Source organism: Artibeus jamaicensis, unplaced genomic scaffold, assembly GCF_021234435.1.
Source record: "Artibeus jamaicensis isolate MK-2021 breed Jamaican fruit bat unplaced genomic scaffold, CSHL_Jam_final contig_1015, whole genome shotgun sequence".
Classification (NCBI taxonomy): Eukaryota; Metazoa; Chordata; class Mammalia; order Chiroptera; family Phyllostomidae; genus Artibeus; species Artibeus jamaicensis.
The window spans coordinates 20,159,024-20,180,029 of record NW_026521194.1 but is presented as its reverse complement, the minus strand read 5'-3'; the positions used below and the strand labels follow the sequence as shown (position 1 = coordinate 20,180,029).

The 21,006-nt window shown below is 39.8% G+C and overlaps 1 protein-coding gene across 10 annotated transcripts in view; it reads left to right on the top strand.

Annotated features, from left to right (window-relative positions):
- Positions 1-4,552: 4,552 nt before the first annotated feature.
- The window catches only part of CD28 (CD28 molecule), a 92,585-nt gene continuing 76,131 nt past the window's right edge, over positions 4,553-21,006 (top strand). For 2 of the 10 annotated variants that reach the window (XM_053657398.1, XM_053657350.1), the window contains exons 1-3: positions 16,271-16,563; positions 17,092-17,139; positions 19,348-19,442. Coding sequence is in view for 3 of the 10 variants with exons in the window: in XM_053657190.1 (XP_053513165.1) it covers positions 17,130-17,139 (10 nt within the window). In the remaining 7 variants the exon portion in view is untranslated. The other 8 variants (XM_053657316.1, XM_053657275.1, XM_053657375.1 and 5 more) reach the window with 8 other exon arrangements.

Genomic DNA, 21,006 nt, shown 5'->3' with positions numbered 1-21,006 from the left:
CAGAACCCCGTGCTTGTCTCTGTCACGGAGCTTATCACTTCGTTTCACTGATGAGGCTGTGTAAGGGTCTCACGGGGACAGAAAATGTGTTTCCCTTAACACAGTCTCGGTGACACCTAGCAGAGGCCCTGGCAGATAGGAGATGCTGAATAAATGTTTGTTAAATGAACTGAGCCATTCTCCAAATCTGCGAGAGAAACTCTATTAGCTTCCCATCAGGACTGCCATGACAAAGTGCAACAAACTGCGTGGTGGAAAATGACAGAAATTTATTTTCTCACAATTCTGGAAGCCAGGAATTAAAAATCAAGGTGTTGGCAAGGTTGTTTTTTTACTGCAAGGCTCTGAGGGAGGGTCTGCCCCACGCCTCTCTTCTAGACTCTGGGGTTTGCGGGCAATCCTGGGCGTGCACTGATGTGGAGGCATCTCACCCAACCTTTGTTTCCTGTGTGTGTCCCCTCTGTGTGTCTGTGCCACTGTGTCCAACCTTCCCTCTTCTTATAAGGACATCAGTCATATTAGATTCAGTGTGACCCTAACTCAACATGACCTCATTTTAATTTGATTACATCTGCAAAGACTCTCTTTTCAAACATGTCACATTCATGGGTCTCGGGGTTAGGACTTGAACATATATTTTTGGGAATATAGCTCAACCCACAACAGAAGCAATAGGGAATTTGACACTGAGGGAAGTGGCAATAACCAGCTGATGTATCCAGCGTAACAGAAGGACTGGGTAGAGAGGGTGTTCAGGTGCTGTCAGCCCAGTTAGCCAGGGGCAGAGGAGCAGAGTGGTCCATGTGGCACAACCGGGCAGGAACATGACGAGCCAAGCAGGTGGGTACTCAAAACAAGAAGGGAAGAGCCTGAGTTTTAGAAGTTGGACATTGTTGCCAGGCATGGGAAGACGGGAATGTTGATGTAAGAATGTTCAAACCTGTGAAGAATTTTCAATAAATAAATAAATAAATAACCTACCTATTTATTTATTTTTATTGAATTTATTGGGGTGACATTGAATACAAATTATATAGGTTTTAGGTGTACAGTTCTACAACGTATCATCTGTACATTGTATTGTGTGTTCACTACCCCAAGTTAAAACTCTTTCCATCATCGTTTATCTCCCCTTTGACCTCTTCTACCTTTTCCATCCCCAAACCTGTAAAGAATTTTTATAAGATTTTATCTGAGCTAAAACTGATAACAATCGTTGGAAAATGAGATCTCAAGTGCTCCCCAGAATGGTAATTTGCAGCTTCTTTCAGGCATTTGCAATTAAGGAGGGGATATAAGGAAGACCCTGTGAAGGTAGGAGGGAGCACGGTGGGGACTGGACTGCAGGACAGTTAACGAGATTGGCGTTCTCTTGAAGGTGGTCTGAAGGGTCTGAAAAGAGGCGTTTCAAAGGTGTGTTAGCCACGTGCACAGAACAATAGATGGGGCTTGCGTAAGGCAGAGGTCGACCCTTTATTAAAGAAGTTATATGACTGGGACGTGACTAACCAGCATGACCTGCCCAGTTAGGAATTTATGAGCAGATCGTCCTTAAGGCTACTTTCTGTAAAACCCTTTTTTCATCCACAGGAATTTTGAGTTAGTGGGGGAGATGAGCAATTTGTTAAAATCTACTAATGACTTCTATTTTGCTCTAGGCTGTTTATCACAAGCATATCTGATATACTTTTTGGCTGATAGTATCTACTTTGCGTTGGTCCCAGATACACATTAGGGGGTTTGGCATAGAATGATGTAGGTAAATAAAAAAAAATCAAGCCTTTTTCTCTTAGGAGTCATAAAAGAAGAAAATATGTTGGCTTCATGTAGCACAACAAAATATGTGGGAAACATACTGAACTATACTCTACAGTTGCCCTGTGTATTTTCTGACAGATAAAGCCCACAAGAATTGGTAGCATATTTGGCAGAGATTAAATTCTCATAAATGGCTCTGTGGTAAATTTTATGTGCAATGTGTAGCTCTGGGGTTTAAAGAGCCAAGGAAGCTATGCTATTGTTTCTCTTTGAAACCAGGGTTTAAAACATGTTTTTTATTCATTGTCAAAGAGCAATTCATAGTAACAAAATTGGAAACGATCTCAGTAAATGAATACCCCAAAGTGAAATGTTTCCCATAAGCTATTCCTTTGTGAGGGTCATTTTTCCTGAAACTTCAAGTGAACTGTTTGCTGTTTAACCTGAGAAAGATGTAGGACAGACCTTAACGTTTCCATTTTGAGAGACTTCATCTCTTATGTTTGCAATGCCTCGCTATACATTTCTAGTCCAACAAGATCTACACTTATGGAGATTTTCAGGCTGGAATATCAGAAGGTAAAAGGGAAAATGAATGAGTTGAAATGTTCTTGCTTTGAGTAGGACCAGGTCATCTGAGTCGAGTGTAGTTGGAGTAAACAGATTAGAGTGGAGGAAAACGACAAGGAGGAGATGACCTGCGGGAATGTAGCACTGCAAGAAGGGGAAGATCTGGGATGGACATCTGTCAGAATTCCAGGAAAGGCTGTTGACTTCCCAGACTTCAGGACAGGAGGTTGGGATTGGCAAAGGCCAAAACAGTTGAGAGCTGGGGCTTGTCAAGTGCAACCAGGGTTTTCAGTTACTTCATGCATGCTTTGCGTCTGTTTTGATAACCAAGCATCGCTTTTGTAACCCTGGAATAAAGGAAATATTTGTCCTACTAAAGGCACTGGACTGTATTGTGAGATAGGCCCTGAGAATTCCAGCCTCAAAGATAATTAAGACTCAAGAAGTTTTCTTCTTGAGCAAGAGTTCAAGAAAAGTTTATACTGACTTTTCAGTTGGGCCAACCAAAAGTCTCAGCACCTTTTTACTTAAGGCATTAACTTACTTGACCCTCAGTTTGCATGTGGAAACTGGCTGAGGAGAAAGGGGGCAACGTGAAAACAGATTTAAAAAATCTGGTTTCGAACTATGCGTGGTATGCTAAAATATTTAATTCTTCAGAACTTGGCATTTAGAGAAGGGGGTGGATTTTAAATAGAGGATGACCAGCTGGCTAATTACATGTTGCCAACATTTCCCTCTGGCTACTTACTGGATGAGTCCTGTTTATGTCAAAGGCAGACTCTGTCCTTTACCCTCTTTCATGGCCAAAATAAAAAACCAAACAAAAAAAACCCCCAACCCCAAACGGAATGCCATGCATTTTACTGAAATGAAATGTTCCGTGAAACCCAAAGCAGCAAAGTGCACTTCACTCTCCTGGGGGCCTCACGAGGCAGGTGGTACTGGAGGAGCAGGGTCGGGAAGTTTTGGCACAGGCTGAAAATGACGAACAACAAAGATTCCAGCTTACCATCATCTCCATCTTCTTTGAGAGAAGGTATTTTGTGAAGCCGAAAGATACTGACGGCGCATTCAAGGCTAGGTTTTTCAGCATGAAAGCAGAAACTAACTTACTGAAGCCCCACTGCCTACGTGAGCCCTGTGGGTAAAGTGAGGGTTGAGATAAGCAGAGTTCATGAGTGTGAAGTGGGGATAGCCTTTTCCCACTGGATAATAAAAAAAATAAGCCTCCAGGGACTGCTGAGGTATATTTAAAAAGAGGAGTCAAGCCCTGGCTGGTGTAGCTCAGTGGATTGAGCGAGGGCCTGCGAATCAAAGGATTGTGGTTTGATTCCCAGTCAGGGCACATGCCTGGGTTGCAGGCCAGTTCCCATCAGGGGACACATGAGAGGCAACCATACATTGATATCTCTCTCCCTCTCTCCTTCCCTTCCCCTCTAAAAATAAATAAATAAAATCTTAAGAAAAAGAGGAGTCGAGTATAAAATTGATAGAGTCTTGAAGAGAGTGATGCACAAAGGTAGAAGGCACGAGGGCACATGTGAGGGGTATTTGCTGGATGGATCATCTAAGGCCATTCACAAGAGTTCTTTCAAAGAGACACAGTCTAGTAGGAAAAGCAAAATCAAATGCTTCTGGGCAGGGACTAGTGGATACTATAAATGTTAGAGAGTGTAAGACTATAGGGAATTGTGAGGACTGTGTCCAACTGCAGAACACATATCAAATATAAAGTCAATTTCATTGAAACAAAAATTAAAAACCTAGTGTTGACCAAACAAAACATGTTTGTGAGCTGTATTTTTCCTCAAGGGCCACCAATTTGTGACTGCTGTCTAGCGAGAGCTCAACATAGAGGGTCTAGACTCTATTTTTCTGTTGAAAGTGGTTTGCAAAACTGCTTTATACAAGGGAAAGCTATTGTCTAAACTTCCTGTCACAATGCAAGATTATTTAAAATTCATTTTTCCCCTGTCCTTTTTCTATGGCCATGAAATGCAGAACATGTCCTTGGAAGGAAGATGTTCATCTTACAAATTGTCAGAGGGGCTGCCCTTCACTTCCTCAATGAATAGCTAAGAGTAAACACTCAGAACATCCCCCTCCATCCCCCATCCCAACCTCAGGGGTTATCAGCACATCACTCTGGGCCTCTCCTTAATCCGAAGCATACTCTGCTCTCTGCTATGTTCTCTCCAAACCCCAGGGGCACTATAAAGGAAGCCAGTCATCACAACCGTGAGTTTTAAGTCAGTTTTGTGAATGGGGCCAGAAGTTTTTGTTGATTAGAAGGAGAGATTATTTTTTAGCTTTGTGTAAATAAATCAAAACAAATATTTCTTAAAGAGGGTGCCCCTGTGGGTGGAAGCTTGAATAAACAAGATTTACAGTTAGGATAATATTTAGCCAAGAATACACTATGGCTTTTTCAAATCTCTAGGCCTCCAGAGACTTATTTTCAGATTTCTCACCTGAGAACTTCTCTGTAAACTTCTCAATAGGGATATTATTTTTAAAACGAGCTTTAATACATAATGTGCATTTCTTCAACACTTCTGAGGCTACACACTATGGTAGCTCTGTGCTACTGGCCTTAGCTTACCCCTGTTACTGTTGTCAGGTTTCCCAGGATGCGCTGTGGTGAGGCTGGACTTTCCGTGCAAACCTCTCTCTGGTTAGGCCACAGCCTCAGGGTCCTCTGCCGCAGTCAGACATAAACATTCATAGTCCAGGCTGCCGGAACAAAAACAAGGCTGGCAACCAGTTACCAAGCACATGTTGTATACTTAGGAGTGTGTGCATGAAAAGTGAAATAGAAATATGTACCAGATGGCCGATGCCAACGAGAGAGCCAGTCTAGCTGGAGTAGGTTAGTAAAGCAGATTGGAACCAGACTACATAGGTAGCTTTGCTATTAGACCGAGGACTTCAGACATTTCCTTGGATGCAGGGAGTCCTTGAATGTTTTTGAGCAGGAAAGTGAAATGGGGGAAGAGACTTCCTGGAAGCCTTACCATGGCTGTATCTGCAAGGTGGTTCAGAGAGGGGAGAGACTAAAGGCTTGGAAATCAAGCATAATAACTTGAAGTATTAAACCATCTAGAGAGGTAAAATTACAATGGGATACTTGGTTTCAATGATGAATAACTAATATTAACTTAATGTATTATTAACTCTCCATGTGCAAACTACTATTGTACATGCTTTTAAAAAGGTTTTATTTATTCATTTTTAGAGGGGAAGAGAAGGAAAGAGGGAGAGAACATCAATGTATGATTGCTTCTCATGGGTCCCCTGATGGGAACTGGTCTGCAACCCAGGAATGTGCCCTGACTGGGAATCAAACCACGATCCTCTGGTTTGCAGGCCAGCACTCAATCCACTGAGCTACACCAGGCAGGGCCTATTGTACATGATTTATAAGCATTAATATTTGGAACAATACTTTGAGATGAATGTTATTAAATATCACTCCTCTCAGATGAGAAAACTGAGGAATAAAGAAAATTGCTCAGAAAATCTGGTGTCAGCTGAGATACAAACCAGCTGGCTGCAAAGCCCTCACCTTCAACCAGGTTCTACACTGCCATCCAGTAATTGTAGCCCAGCTTCTTGGTCGCTGGCCTTGCCCTGCCATTGCAGTGAGCCTGGGACACAGCCTAGGACCATTGTCTGATAGGTTTGTACACAGACCTCTCTACCCCAGGTGGCACACTTGTCTGGGTGTTGACTTCTAGACACTCCAAACACTTGCTGATGCTGGCATCTATTTCAGAGGATACCTGTGAGCCAAGAAGGGGAAGATAAGGCATACATACTTAAAAATATACTCCCCATGACTCTTCATCACATTCTAGCAGGGGAGGAAGGAAATTCAGTTCTTTCCTCTCTGTTGCTTTCCATTCGATGTTAATGAAGTTACTTGCCAGGCCTCTTTGGCCTTGGTTCAATGGTTCTAGGATGCATTTAATTTCAGAATGGGAGTTTTGGAACCCACCTGATGTCAAATTGTTCGGTGTTTTACTGGCATCCTTCAGTCCCCGTCAGATAAAGAAAATTTATTGTAACTCAAACTGACTGCATGTTTTTCTCAAAGCTATTGTGGAAGGTCCCCAGACATTATGAGCCTGTTGATAATCCAGACCAATACAACCTTGTAAGAACAAAAACTGGAATAGGTGTTTGCTGTTGCAGTTTCTTCTAACACCATCCTTAAATATTAAAAACCTGATGCAGAGTCATCCAGAAAGTGGTCCTATTAGATCATGTTTAAATTAAGGTAATTCCGTACAGGCTGTATAGAACAATTTATATATATATTTCTCACTATGCAACTTTCCTATATGGAGGTAGCCCTCAACTCAGACGACATTAATGTTAGCTGAGGCTCTACATTTATATACTCGTATTTACTTTTTAAATATTGCCTAATAATAAATAATACAGCGTTAAAAGGATTCTGTTATGGAAAAACAGACCATACCTTAATTGTAGACTAAATTATTTATAAATGACTATCATCGTACTGTATAATGGAGGAACTTACTGATTTGATTCCATATCAATTTCAACAAACATTTATTGAGGACCTGCAAATTACCTCACTCATATGACATAGTTTTTTTTGCTAGGTTGGATTCTCTGTGCTGAATTATATCAGGGATACATTGTTTACCATTTAAGCAGGATGCCCTCTGGTCAGGCCTAGCTACATTGTACTGAATCAGCAGGCCAACCCTTTGATGAACTGCGGGTCTATTTTTAAGTTTAAACTTTGGCCAGACAGTGATTGAAATGGATTTATTTTTGTACATAAGCAAATTACAAAGGCAAGCAGATTTAGGACTGTCGAGGAGTCCTGAAACCATTTCGTTTAGAAAGTTCAACAAACTTATTGATTCAAAGAAAGAAACACCTAAGTCTGAATAGCTGCACAATAGAAGTTCTCTGGTTGTCACCCCTTAAATATGCATTGGTAAACTCGTCAGGTATCTGTAAAAATGTGCTCCTGAGAGAGCTAAGGTTAAGGTTCTTAGAAAACTCATGCAAGTAGTATTAAATTTTTGAAGTAATTCTTATTTGATTTAGTACGGGTCCAACTTTAGTCAGAAATGGTATTAAAAAAGCAGAACTTCTTCTTTAACACTAGAGAAAGTTCATCAAATTCTTGAGGAAAAGCTTAACATTTGAGTCACTCTTCCTAATAATTTTGGGTTTGTAGAATTGATATCGATCGAGAACTAAGAATTCTATTTCTGCTTAGGAGCTTTAAAAATTGATTTCAGAGAATCAATTCTAAAAAGATAACCTTCCTCACATCCACATATCTTATTAAATTTTCCTTTACATTATTTTACTGTATTTTATTTAATATTTGGCCCATAGAACTGAGGGTTTTTTTCTATTTAAACAATAAAATTCCTTAAAATGAGTTTAGGACAGATGACGGATTAAATACAACTGATTTAAAAAAGATCCAATCTATATAATATGCAAACATCTTACAGTGAAACACTCAGATGGTATTGTTTGAAAGACCCCCACTTTTTCCCCACACTGCTTCTGGCTGCAGTTCTGCAGTTGAGCCCGACTCTCAACCCCTTTCTAGGTGTTCACATACATGTACAGCTGTATCAGCAAACAGACAAATGACTTTCCAGTTTTCCCCTCACATTTAAATTCCATTTTCATAAAATTCATTTTGTGGATAAAGTAGTAACAGACTTAATAGGAAAAATAATGTTTATCTCTTCCAAATAGTAGTAGAAAATTAAGTTGAAAGAACTAATTAAATAAAGGCATCGCAGTAGGGAAATGCAGAGATGTGCCACACTGTCAGGACCATTAAATTATTTGCTTCTGTCTCACATTATTACTTTTATGATCAGAAAGAGGTAAGGTGTTGGAAAGCCTCACCTGATGACCTTCCACTATGCCCCCCCCCTTTGCATTCTGTCTTGCCTCCTCTTTTACTTTTATCCTTTTCCTGAGTCTGCCAGGAACCCATGCTTGTTGATTTTGGGGACAAACCATACATGTATTTTACAAGCAGAGTCATACTTGCTTAGTGGGTTACACCCAAATGCCAGTGAGTACCAGCTTCCTGGCATTGTGGCACAGGGAATTCTGGGGCCAGGGAACCAAGTCTGAATCCAGCTCTCATTGGCTCTGTGGCCATATTCCTTAATTTAGCTAACCTTAGGTTCCTCTTTGATAAAATGGGGGTGATAAGATCTGCCTCATATGGCTGTTGTGAGTTAATAATGAAATAATGTATGTAAAATTTCCTAGTATAATCTCTCAATAACTGGTGGTTATTAGTACACCAATGTCAGCACTTGCCTTGTGAATGGCTGGGGAAAATAGGGAATCGTGATCAATGGCTTCACTTCTGGGAAGGCACTTCCTGAATTTGCAACATCTTTTGTCAGGTAGTGAGAAAGTAGGGACCTGATTTAAAGTGACCTCAAAAATTCAAAAGGTAAGATGTTTTGAATCAGATCAAGTTCAAAGGGGTAAGTGCAAAAAGTTTACAGGACAAAATCAAAATGCTGCCATGCAGGATGGGGAAAGGTGGACTTTTAGCCGGTACAGCAGCCCTGTTAGAAATATCTAAATAAGTGCTGTTTATTTATAAACCAATAAGATAGCGAGATGCTTGTAAGTTGAAGGGCAGGAAGTGGCCCGTCAGCTTTTCCTAGCCCTGGTCTGACCCCAACTGTGGCCACTTTGTGCTCCCCTTCAAGGAGTATGTGGGGAACTGGCAGAACTCCAGAGAAGAGTGAAAATGCAGTTAAGGTTAGAAAATAAGGACTAAGAAGAAAGGCCCAAAAGCTGTGGGGTTATTTCACTTAGAGAATAAAGGTCTAACAGATTTGAGGGTCATTATAAAAAATACATTGGTTGTTTCCCATCTCCTTAAGTAACAGGACAAGAGGAAAGAAGCTTACGTTGCACTCTGGAAAGTTTGGGGCGGTGAAACTCATTAATAAGGAGGCTTTCCAGGCTCTTACTGGTAATTGTAGAGAAAAAGACTGATGTACATCTATGGGTGTGTCCACTAATTCACATTTACGTGCAGAGGAAGAATAAAGGTGCTTTTCAAACAGTAGCTTTTGAGTTGTTTTGGAAACACACCAGCTATTTTTTTGTTTGAAGTCATTTAGTTATTGACTATCTAAATCCAGTTATTAACAAAAATTTAGTTTGAAGGTATAGAAGCAAATTAGATAGGTTCAGGATTTTAAGAGACAAGGCCTTGCCCCATTATTTTGGTTTTGGCTAACACCGACTAAAATGCTCTGTAAGGCTATGTTTATTTACCGCATCTTGGAAGAATCCACTTTGGTTGTGACTTTTAGGAAGAGTTTGATAAACCCCAGTGGGGTGTTCATATTATTGCACAGAGAGCAATGAAGGGTTCCCTGCCTTTCATTTACGCTCTTTAGATGGAGATAGGGAAGGTGGGGCCTGGCAAGCACTGTGAGAAGGAGTCTCAGCTCAGGGTGTGGTGGTGTCCAAGTTAGAGGGAGAGGAGCACATTTGCTCCAGTAAATATATGCTCTGACAGTGCTTCCTGCTGTCTTCCAATTTAGGTGGTTGGTGGCTGGCTTCAGTTTGGATGCTTCCTCTGCTGAGGCCACACATGGTAAGAATTTAAAAAACTTAAAATAGCTTCATTTGTAATAGTCCCGTTCTCCTTTCCATCTAGCAGTCTTTCTATCATCACTTCTGTTATTAATTTTCAGTCACATTAGTAATATAGCACAATATGTTTTGGGATCTTTCCACCTTAGGAGATATGAACGACTGCTTTTTTCTGTTGTTGTTGGAAATTCCTGGGTATAGATATATTGTCACTTACTTTTTCTATTTCAACATATTTAAGATTAGTGATAATTGTGGAAGTCAGAATAATTGTTATTACCTCTGGACAAGTATTGATTGGCGGTGGCATGTGGGAATGTTCTGGGGTCTGTAAAAGTTCCATGTTTGGTTCTGGGTGCTGATTACATGGGTATATATGTATAAAAATTGTCTCAGTTGTGTATTTTGTTATATATAAATTATACCTCAATGAAAAGTTTTATTAAAAAAAAATTAATAAACTTTTTATTTTTCTTGAAGTACAGTTGTCTCCATTTTCTCCACATCATGACCTCCTGCCCTAACCATCCTCACTCCCACCCTTGAGCCTACCCCCTTTGGCTTTGTTCTTGTGTCCTTTATACATGTTCTTTGATGGCCCTTCCCCTATTTTGCCCCCCCCCATTATCTCCTCCCACCTTCCCTCTAGTTACTGTCAGTTCTTTCTTTCAATGCCTCTGGTTATATTTAACTTGCTTGTTTGTTTTGTTGATTAGGTTGTACTTATAGGTGAGATCATTTGGTATTTGTCTTTCACTGCCTGGCTTATTTCACTGAGCATAATGCTCTCCAGATCCATCTATGCTGCTGCAAAGGTAGGGGCTCCTTCTTTCTTTCTGCTGCATTGTGCTAGAATTCCATTGTGTAAACATACTGTAGTTTTTTTTTTTTTTAATCATTCATTTACTGATGAATACTTAGGTTGCTTCCTGCACTCGGCTATTGTAAATTGTACTACTATGAACACCAGGCACACAAGTTCTTTCGAATTGGTTGTTTCAGGATTCTTAGGGTATAATCTCAGCAGTGGAATTGTCAGGGCAAAAGGCATTTCTATGTTTAGTTTTCTGAGAAAATTACACTTTGTTTTCCACAGTGGCTGCACCAGCCTGCATTCCTACCAACAGTTCACTAGGTTCCCCTTTTCTTCACAACCTCTCCAACACTTGTTATTTGTTGATTTGTTAATAATTTGTCCATTGTAAAGTGGTATCTCATTGTGGTTTTAGGTTGCATCTCTCTGATGGCTAGTGATGTCTGAGCCCCCTTTTATATGTCTTTGGGCCCTTTGTGCGTCCTTGGAGAGTGTCTATTCAGGTCCTTTGCCCATTTTTTAATTGGATTGTTTGTTTTCTTGTAGTGGAGTCATGTGAGTTCTTTATATATTTTGGAGATCAAGCCCTTGTCTGAGGTATTATTGACAAATATATTTTCCCATACGTTTGGTTCCCTTTTCATTTAACTGCTGTTTTCTTTAGCCGTGCAGAAACTATTTATTCTGATGAGGTCCCATTTGTTTATTCTTTCCTTTATGTCCCTTGCTATAGGGAACACATGGGTGAAAATATTGCTGTGTGGAATACCTGAGATTTTTCTGCTTATGTTCGTTCTCCTCTAGGACTTTTATGATGTGACTTTATTTAAGTCCTTTATCTGCCTTGAATTTATTTTTGTGTATGGTATAAGTTGGTGGTTGACTTTCATTTTTTCCCCATGTAGCTGTCCAGTTCTCCCAACACCATTTGTTAAAGAGGCTATTTTCACTCCATTTTATGCTTCTGCCCGCTTTGTCAAATATTAATTGACCATAGAGACATGGGTTTATTTCTGGGCTCTCTATTCTGTTCCATTGGTCTGTGTCTGTTCTTATGCCAGTACCACACTATTTTGATTACAGTGACCTTGTAATATAGTTTGATAGCAAGTATTGTGATCCCTCCTACTTTGTTCTTCTTTCTCAAAATTGCTGTGACTATTTGGGGTTGTTTATGGTTCCATATAAATTGATAAATTTTAAAATGTGATTAAAGTCATTAGACTTTAAAGATATTATAAAGTATTAAATTATATTTCTGAAGAAATAGGACAAAGATATAGAAGAGTTGAGAAAGAAGTGAGGTAATATTTATTAATTACCTTCTATCTTGTAAGCATATTACATAATTTCTCTTTTAATTATCAGCAACAACTCTGTGAACAGGATATTCTCATTCCATTTTTGCAAATGAGAAAACAGACTCAAAGTGTAAGGAAATTGCCCAAATTCACATGTACTTGGTAAGTACCAGAGTCAGAAAAGAAAATTATTTTATTTGGGGCAGAGGGGAATGTATCTTCTAGGCTTACACATCATAAAATGATATGACATAATATATTCCAAAAATAACTTTCCAAATATTGTTATTGAAGTAGTCATAAGTCACTTTTAACAAAACATTTTCTCACTCTGTCTGGGTGGCTTAGTTGGTTGGAGCATCAGCCCCCAACACCAAAAGTTTGCAGATTTGATCTCTGGTCAAGGCACATATGGGAGGAAACAAATAGATGTTCCTGTCTCTCTCTCTCTCTCTCTGTCTCAAAATAACAACCACAAAAACAAAAAAGAACTTGCTTGGTGGATTTGCCATAATCAGAAAATTGTGATGTGTCAAACACAGTGAGCTCGAGGTTGGTCTTGGCTATCTTGTTCTTCAATGAAGAAATAGTCAAAACTAGCCATACACCTACAATGTATATTCCAGCAGGGAAAACACAGGTCTATACCTTTTATTCATGTCTACTTTGAAGCAACAAGGAGTCATATGTTATTCACTTTGATGGCATTTCTAAGGTGATTCTATTATCCTATAATCCAGTTTCATGTGGAAGAGTCCAAGTAGCTGGAAGAAAAACATTGTACATTTGTTCTTCTTTTCTTCATTCTTCTTCCTCTTTTCCTCTTCCTCCTCCTTCTTTCTCCTTCTTCTTCTCTTCCTGCTCTCCTCCTTCCCCTCCTCCTCTTCCTCCTCCTTCCTCTTCTTCCCAGTGATTATATGCTTATAAACTAAGGGACAAAATACACACCTATAAAACAAAATCAACTAAGGAAGCACACAATACTCATTAATCAATGATGTAAAGAAATCACGTCATTTACTTTGGGTTATATGAGTCAGATTACTGGCTGATGGAAGAAACCAATTTGTACAAAGATCTCTGGGCTTTTGTTTCTTCATGTGCAAGATTAAGCCTCTTCCATGACTAAAGAGGATCTAAGATTGTTTATAGCTCTAGGAAATGTGTTCTTTAGGGTTTAAAAGTTCTCTGGTTCTCAATAGATAACATTTCAGAATAGAATCTTCTCCAGTTATGGGAGTACACAGATTATAAGAGGAGTGTGCATTCTTGCTGCATACCTGTCATTACTAAAAGAGCACAATTATCAACCTCTGAAGCATGGGTAAGTGGATTTGATGTAAGCAACCTCATGCCAAGTGCTGAGGTGTAATGAAACATTATATAACTCAGTAATGAGAAGAGGAAAAAAGTTATCAATGGGAGGAGAATGAAAAAAAAACCACCCTGTTTTTAATAATAAAAATTATAGAAAATGGAGCTTTTAAAAAGTTTAATGAATTAAATTGAAGGGAAATATCCAGAAAACACAAAGCCAGTTTTTATAACAAAAACAATATGGACATTTATTTATTTACTTATAGTGAGAGGGGAAGGAAGGGAGAAAGAGAGGGAGAGAAACATCAATGTGTGGTTGCCTTTCATGCACCTTCTACTGGGGACCTGGCCTGCATCCGGGGCATGTGTCCTGACTCGAAATCGAACCGGCGACCCTTTGGTTCTCAGTCTGCACTCAATCCACTGAGCTATACCAGCCAGGGATGATATAGCAATTTATAGAATTTATACTTTTATATGAATATTACTAACATGTCCCAGATCATCTTCTTTGTCATTTAAACTATTCTCACTTTTAAATAAATGATGTATATCACCCACAAATTCCCAAACAAACAAAAAAAATCTTTAACTCTCAAACACATTTCTGAGGTTAAAACACAAATCATTTTCTAAAACAATGCATAATTTTCAAGTCTCCCCAGGACCAAAATGAAAGTTTTCAGACACTCAAGTGGTTTAGGTTATCCTTTTATAATGTTTAAATATTTGCATCTTTGACAGCAAGAAATTCCTAAAAGTTTCTCCATCAGTAAATCCTCACCTAATGCATTTCCTTACAGCATATTAAAAAGAATAATGCTGTTTAACACTTTGAAAATTGAACAAAGAAGAAGTAATTGCATGAAGGAGCAGTGGGCCTAGAGACCAGTGGATTTGACCATGGCCTTAGTTCAGGCAATTCACTCAGCCCCCTGAGTTTTACCTTCAACCTCATGATCTGTCTGTTTTTTCTTTGTAAATTTTACCAATTTTCATTGCTACCAAAGAATTTGAAAATATAGAAGAAGAGTTTTTTAAAAATGTATATATATAGTTTATAGACTTGAAAGTCTTCAAATATTCAGTATAAATAGTCATTAATTTTGGCAAAGATGTGTCAAATGTTCTTAATGAGATTAAAACAGATGTGATATTAATGATTAGTAGGCAAAACAAGTCTTCCTAACTGTTTGCCAAGCCATCAAAAAAAATTTCTTCTTTCTCCACCCTCTTACATACAATAATTTTTGTATAACTATATTGTAGCACTTATTTGGCTTTGATTTATATTCTTAGGTATCTTTCCAGTTAAAATGTTTGCACCCTGAGGGCAGGACCTGTACTGCAGCCTTGTAAGGATCTCTTAAAGTGTGTCTGTCCTTGGTAAACCTTGTGGGCGAATAAATAGCACAAAAATTTCCATTTGCTTCTCCCCCATTTAGCAACTTCCACCTCCCTCTTTTTCCTTGTCTTTGAAATGTAAGTGTAATATTTGCCCAGGGCAAACAGACTTGGGAGGCAACATTGCATAATGAACTTAAAAGTCAGCCTTGGTTTTTAACTCTTTGCTCCCTGATTTATTAGCTCTTTGACCCTGGGAAAATTGCTTAGCTCCTTTAATTTCTTCTCTGTAACATGAAGATAATAGGTTCTACTTTATGAAGTGTGCAGATGAAAGGAGATCATGTTTTAAAGACTTTAGCAGGAGATCATGTTGTAAAGACTTGAGGCAGTCTCTAGCCTAAAGCACCAACCACATTGCACAACTCCAGGGAATGAATTATAGTGACCTTTGTTCTCTCCTAACTAGCAAGCAACCCTTCAGAATAACAACCTATTGAAGCTCTTTTGCCCTAGGACCATTATTGGTTTTCACCAGGGTTGCCTTGCTGTACTACTTGAGCACACGTGCTTGAGTTTATTCTCCATGTAATAGCTGAGTCACAAAAGTGGGGGAACCTCTCGTGGACCTGCTCACTAAATTTCCACCAGGTTTCTGCATTTGCTGCTGGAGAGATGGCTCAGGGAACTATGGCGTCACCCTTGTCTTGTATTTCCAGTACTTCCTCCCTCCACCTGGATTTCTTGTGTATGTAAGCCAGTTATGAGCAGCAAACACACTTCTAAAAATCTATGAAGCAAAAGATGGCAACATCTTCTGCACATGATCAGCATTTTCAAATCAGGTCACATATAGCTCCCTTTGAAAGGCAGAATTTAAAAAGGGATGAACAAAATGCATACTTCATGAGGCCAAGTGAATGTCCTCTCCTGTAGAAGCAAATACACACTTCTTCCTTTTCCTTTAAGGAAGCCAGATTCTGATTCATTTTTTTTTTGTTCAAGACTCAGCAGAAACATAATGCTTTATTATTTTATAGAGGCTTATTACAACACGATGACAGCAACTATAATTTCCTTCAGGGGGAAGTGCGCCACTTGGCTTTAGGCCAGCGAGGCTCAGCGTCATTCAGCAGTTCTGTACCTTCTGACATAGGCAAATACTTTTACGTTTAGGTTTTGTATTCTTTTAGGAAGGATTTTTTAAAACACTGTTTTAACAGCACCTAAGTAGAAGCAGCAGGTGGATTTTGCATGTGAACCTGGTGTAGACATTCACATAGTCTGTAAGTGATTGCAAGTGACTATACTACTCACTTTTCCTGAGCCTGACACAGTCATAAAATCAGTTTGGTGTGCAGAGGGCCTGGTGGTTCTCTTGTCAAAGGAAACCTGTAATTGTAACATTCCTCCTGGATTTCATCATTTACATAGACCTGAAAAATATTTCCTTGTTTTTTTTTCCAGGTATGTGATCATTCTTGCTGTTTACTTCGACGTTACAGGCAGTTAAGTGAAGATCCGAGGGAACTAGCTAAGATCTAAAGCTAGGAATACTTCATATTTTTGCCCATTAAAAAAAAGAAACAAAGATTTTTCAGCAGTCTTCTGCCCTGCCCTCCCCTCCTGTCTCTTGTTATCGCTGTGGACTTCTGCCCCAGGGAACTGCGTCTCTACGTAGGAGTTGTGTAATCCTTTCTTCCGAGAACTACCTGAGTGCTTACACATAACGCTCACTTCCTACGTGGACAGGCACAGTGGCTGCTTTGTGACTAGTCCTGCAGTCCAACAGGAGACACGATGGAGAGGGTGAGAGGAGGAATCCTTGGTGGCAAGCACAGCTGGGTAGCAGGGCTTTGATCCAACAGCAAAGCAAGGGTGGAGCATATTGGAGTCATCTCACTCTCCATAGCAATCTGACATGACTTGCTGTGACTACTTCCAAAAACTTCCTGTTTTCTGCTTAGATTGTTGTTGGCATGTGGATAGAAAAATGAGAGGTCTACGAGAAAAGACAAAGTATTTGCTTCTTCATCCATTTACTAACTATAAATGCAAATATTTATTACCTGCTCTTTATGGGTCAGTCACTGTGCTCAATCTGTTACATGCATATTCCCATCTCTTAATTCTTACAATAATCATCAAGTAGGTAAAATTCAGCCTCTGTTCAGCAGTGGAGGAAACTGAGCCTTTGGAGAGGTTAGGAAACTTGCCCAAGGTCACACAGTAAGAGGCAAAGCTGGGGCTTTATTCTGATGTGATGTCAAGGGTGTGCTCTTAACCACTGTGCTATACTGCCTCCCTGTGTTAACATGCTTTATCTTTTCTACCCAGCGCCCTGGAAGATAAGTAGAAGATAAGAAACCTGCTAGATGACTGAAGGTACTCTAATATGCATTTGCCATTACATTAATACTATATCATTATGGAATGGTATGTTAAATTGTTATGTTTATATGAGACTACTGGGAAACTTAAGTAGGCTTCAGAACAAATGTAATTCAAGCTGTTTGATCTTTAAAATATGATTATAATGATCTCTTTCTGTTGGACTCTGTCTGTCTGTCTCTGGTGTTCTGAAGTGATCTTTTGTTTTGCATGAACAGTTGTTACTGAGCAATACCAGCTGCAGGAAAACAATTCATGGCATTACCGCTCCCCCTCCCTTTCCTCCCCACAACCTCCGGTCCTGGCATGCGCTAATATTTTGAATGAATGTGATTGACAGAGACGGGAAGCTCTCCCATTTATTCCTCTTATAAAATTTACTGAAGCACAAGCTTCTCCAAGAGAAGTACCAGCATTGTATCTGGTTCAGACACAAACCTTCAGGGAAGAAAATGCTGCCAATAGAATTTGGAAGCTAGAGAGGCAGAAGGAGGAGGAGCACATTTGGGAATTTTGAGCACTCTCCTATTTTTGGTGCCCTGAGGGATAGTTACATCTCAAAGCACAAATTAGAGGAAGGACAACTTCTTCGATTATATAATGCCCTCTGTTAGACACATCAGATTTAGGGTTGGTCTAATTTACTCTGACTACTCATTTCTGAAAATTGCCTCTGGGATGCCAAATCTGCCCTTAAATTAAGCCTTTCCCTTAGTCCACATTCCGTGTGAGAGAGTATGTTCAGATAACTGAAATCTGTATGTATTCTCCAGATCTGGAGGTTCTCAGTCTTCTGTGTTCGTAGTCCACTTTAAAGTGGTAGAATTATTGGCAATCTCAACGAAGGGCCTCAAAGAACCAAAACATACCACCATCCCCATTACAATAAAACAGTGTCTCATGGTGTCCATACAGGTAGCTTCAACAAGGGCAGGGCTTATGTGCTTATCTTTCCATGCCCTGTCTGGTGTGAGGACAGCTATTTATTACCCTTACCTTGATGTCTTATATGTCTACACATTTCAGAAAACATACAGTCTTTCTGTGTTGCTGGTCCTCTCTTATGCCACAGCTTTTATCTCTGAAAGATGAACCCTGCAGACCTCAGTAATAGTATGTATACTCATTTGAGGCAAAGATGCATTTTACAAAATTTGGTAAAGGGTTGAGATGCCGGGGTGCCATAACAAACTGTTAGAAAACCACTGTCTCATGTACCTCAAAATTAAATCACAGTAAAAGGAAGAGCAGATGGCCCTACGTCTGCTGTTTGAAAGCAGACCATTAGCCTTCTCCTAGTGGGGTGACATTGCTAGGTTGCTTTTTTGAGTTAGTGATGTTCTGAGTTGGCTGCTTTGGGGAACATACGGACATGAGGTGGGTTGGTGAGGTCTGGACAATGAGTCAAGAATTTCAATGGGTTCTTATAGTTTGATGGTTTAGAGGTAGATACATGGAAAATACAATTAAATACATGTACTTAAAAGTTGGCACTAGTTCAGTATTAAAGTATCAGATTGGCAAGTGCCTGCCATGCACTTAAAGAAGCTTGTGGAATTATCACTCTGTGTTCAGAATTACCCGAGTGATGTAAGAAAGATTAGACAAGTTTGTTTTATTCCTATGCACATTAACTTAGGAATTTGACTGGGAAACTTGCCTTTTTTTTCTTAAAACAAATATCTAAAGTTGATATTATTTAAATATGGAAGAGTTCATTCTCTTCAACTTTCTTCGTATTGTAGCCAAATTATATCCTGGGTAGTTTTGAGAAATGGGCCCAAAAGAGAAGGGAGGCATAAAACCCAACAAATTTCATTCAGAGTGAATGATGTGCTTAATGCTAATATGCAGCATGACTAGGTTTAAAATATTCACATCAGGTACCAAGTCTGTATTCCAGGCTCTAGGGGTGAAACACTGAACCAGACAGATGTTCTGCTGTTGTTGATCTTAAATTTTTCTGGGAGAGGCAAATGATAAACAAGTATATAAAGAAATATTAATATATAAGATATTAGGGAAGAATAAAGAGTTATGGGGTAGGAAGGGAGCCACGAGTGCCAATTCATAACGGGTAATTAGGGAAGAAATTGGAAGCAAACATGAAAGCAAGCAGAGGCTTGAAAAGTACGTGTGTTTCCTCTTTGTGCTTTGCGTGATTGGTTGTATCCTCTCTTTCATCTCTGCCTGTCGTGACAGCATGCCCAGGCTAACCTACTTCAGATGTGCGAGAAAAATGTGGAGAAGAGCCAAGACCATTTAAACCAGCTGAGGGCCAGCCAACTCCCCAACACGTGAGAATGCTCAGCTAAGATCAGCTGAAGTGCCTCCCTGATGCATATTTCTGACTCCAGACACATCAGTGACTCCGGCTGGGACCAGGAGAGCCACCCTGCTGACCTTATGAGCAACTATAAATGGCTGTTGTTCTAACTAAGCCTCACAGTTAAGGGATGATCTGTTATGCAGCCCCATTGTGGCATAGTGTGTGTTACAGACACTAGTGGTTCTTCCCGGTGTGGCCTGCCTTCCTCTCTAGCTTCATGTCCTGCTACCCCAAAGCACTTTAGGCTCCAGGTACTTGATTTACTTGAATTCCTGAAATGGGACATGGTGTCTTATGCCTTTTGATATGCTAGCCTCTATTTCTGAAATGCATTTCATGAGCAGATCTCCTGGACTACCGTCCTTTCAAGGCTCAGCTCAGGTGCTGCTCTTCTGGAAAGTCACCCTGCTGCCCCAGGCTGGGTTAAGAGCTCCTTCCTCTGGCCTGTGTGAGCACCTCTAGCACAGAAGGGCACACACATGACTCCAATTTAGTGGGCTAACTTTTCTCTCTCCCCCATTAGCAGAAGCTTCCCAAGGCAGAAACTCTGTATTCTCTGTACCCTGAATACAGTGTTTGGCACAAAATAGAACCTCCACACAAACTCGTAAGCTTAATAAACACATGTATTTACCTTAATGTAACAGAGTTTTAAGTATCATGAAGGAGAAATTACTAAGAGAACAGGGAAGGTTTCTGAGAAAAGGCAGAATTTGAAATGCCTTTTAGATTGATTGGTGGAGATGGTTTGGGAGGTGAAGAAGATTTCAGGCAGAAGAAACAGCCATGAACAATGGCCAAGTGGGACACTGGTGGCTGGAATGTCCAGTATGATTGGAGTGGAGGATTCATGAGCAGGCATGATAAGGGATGGGACCACTTTGTGGGGCTCAAATAACATATTAAGGCATTTGGGCTTCATTTTGCAGGGGAGTGATTCCATAAGAACCATATTTTTATGGATTACCTTGGAAGCAGTGTGTAAGGTATACTGGGGGTCAGAATAGAAAGAGACTGGTTATGTGAAATCATCTCTTGGCTTTTGGAACAATTCAGACAAAAGATAATGGTGATAGTGCAAATCTGCAAGAATATATAGGATATAGTAACCATGTGTGGGGGTTTAGAGAGGGGAGATAATTGAAGATGGCTTGTAGAGTCCTCTTCTAATGTTGGGAAAAGGAACAGACTTGGCAGCAATGTTAAGTCCAGTTTGGACATACTGGGTTTGAGATGTATATGGGTGGAGATCTCTAGCAAGTCATGAGAAATGTGACCTGGAGCTCAGATCAGAACTGGTACATGTGGGGATCTTTTGTCTGCAAAAGAACATATAGCCCAGGGATATGAGAAGGTCAAAAATAGATCAATCCATAATACCTGTATTCCTAAGACAAGAGAAAGTGGAGTCAGCAAGGAAGACAGAGTTAGAAGGAGAAACTAGAGTCAGGTAGGAGAGATGGTCAACAGTGCAAAGGAGGAGACTAACTGGATGAAGTACCAGTTTCAGAGATAGAAAGATAAACCAATAG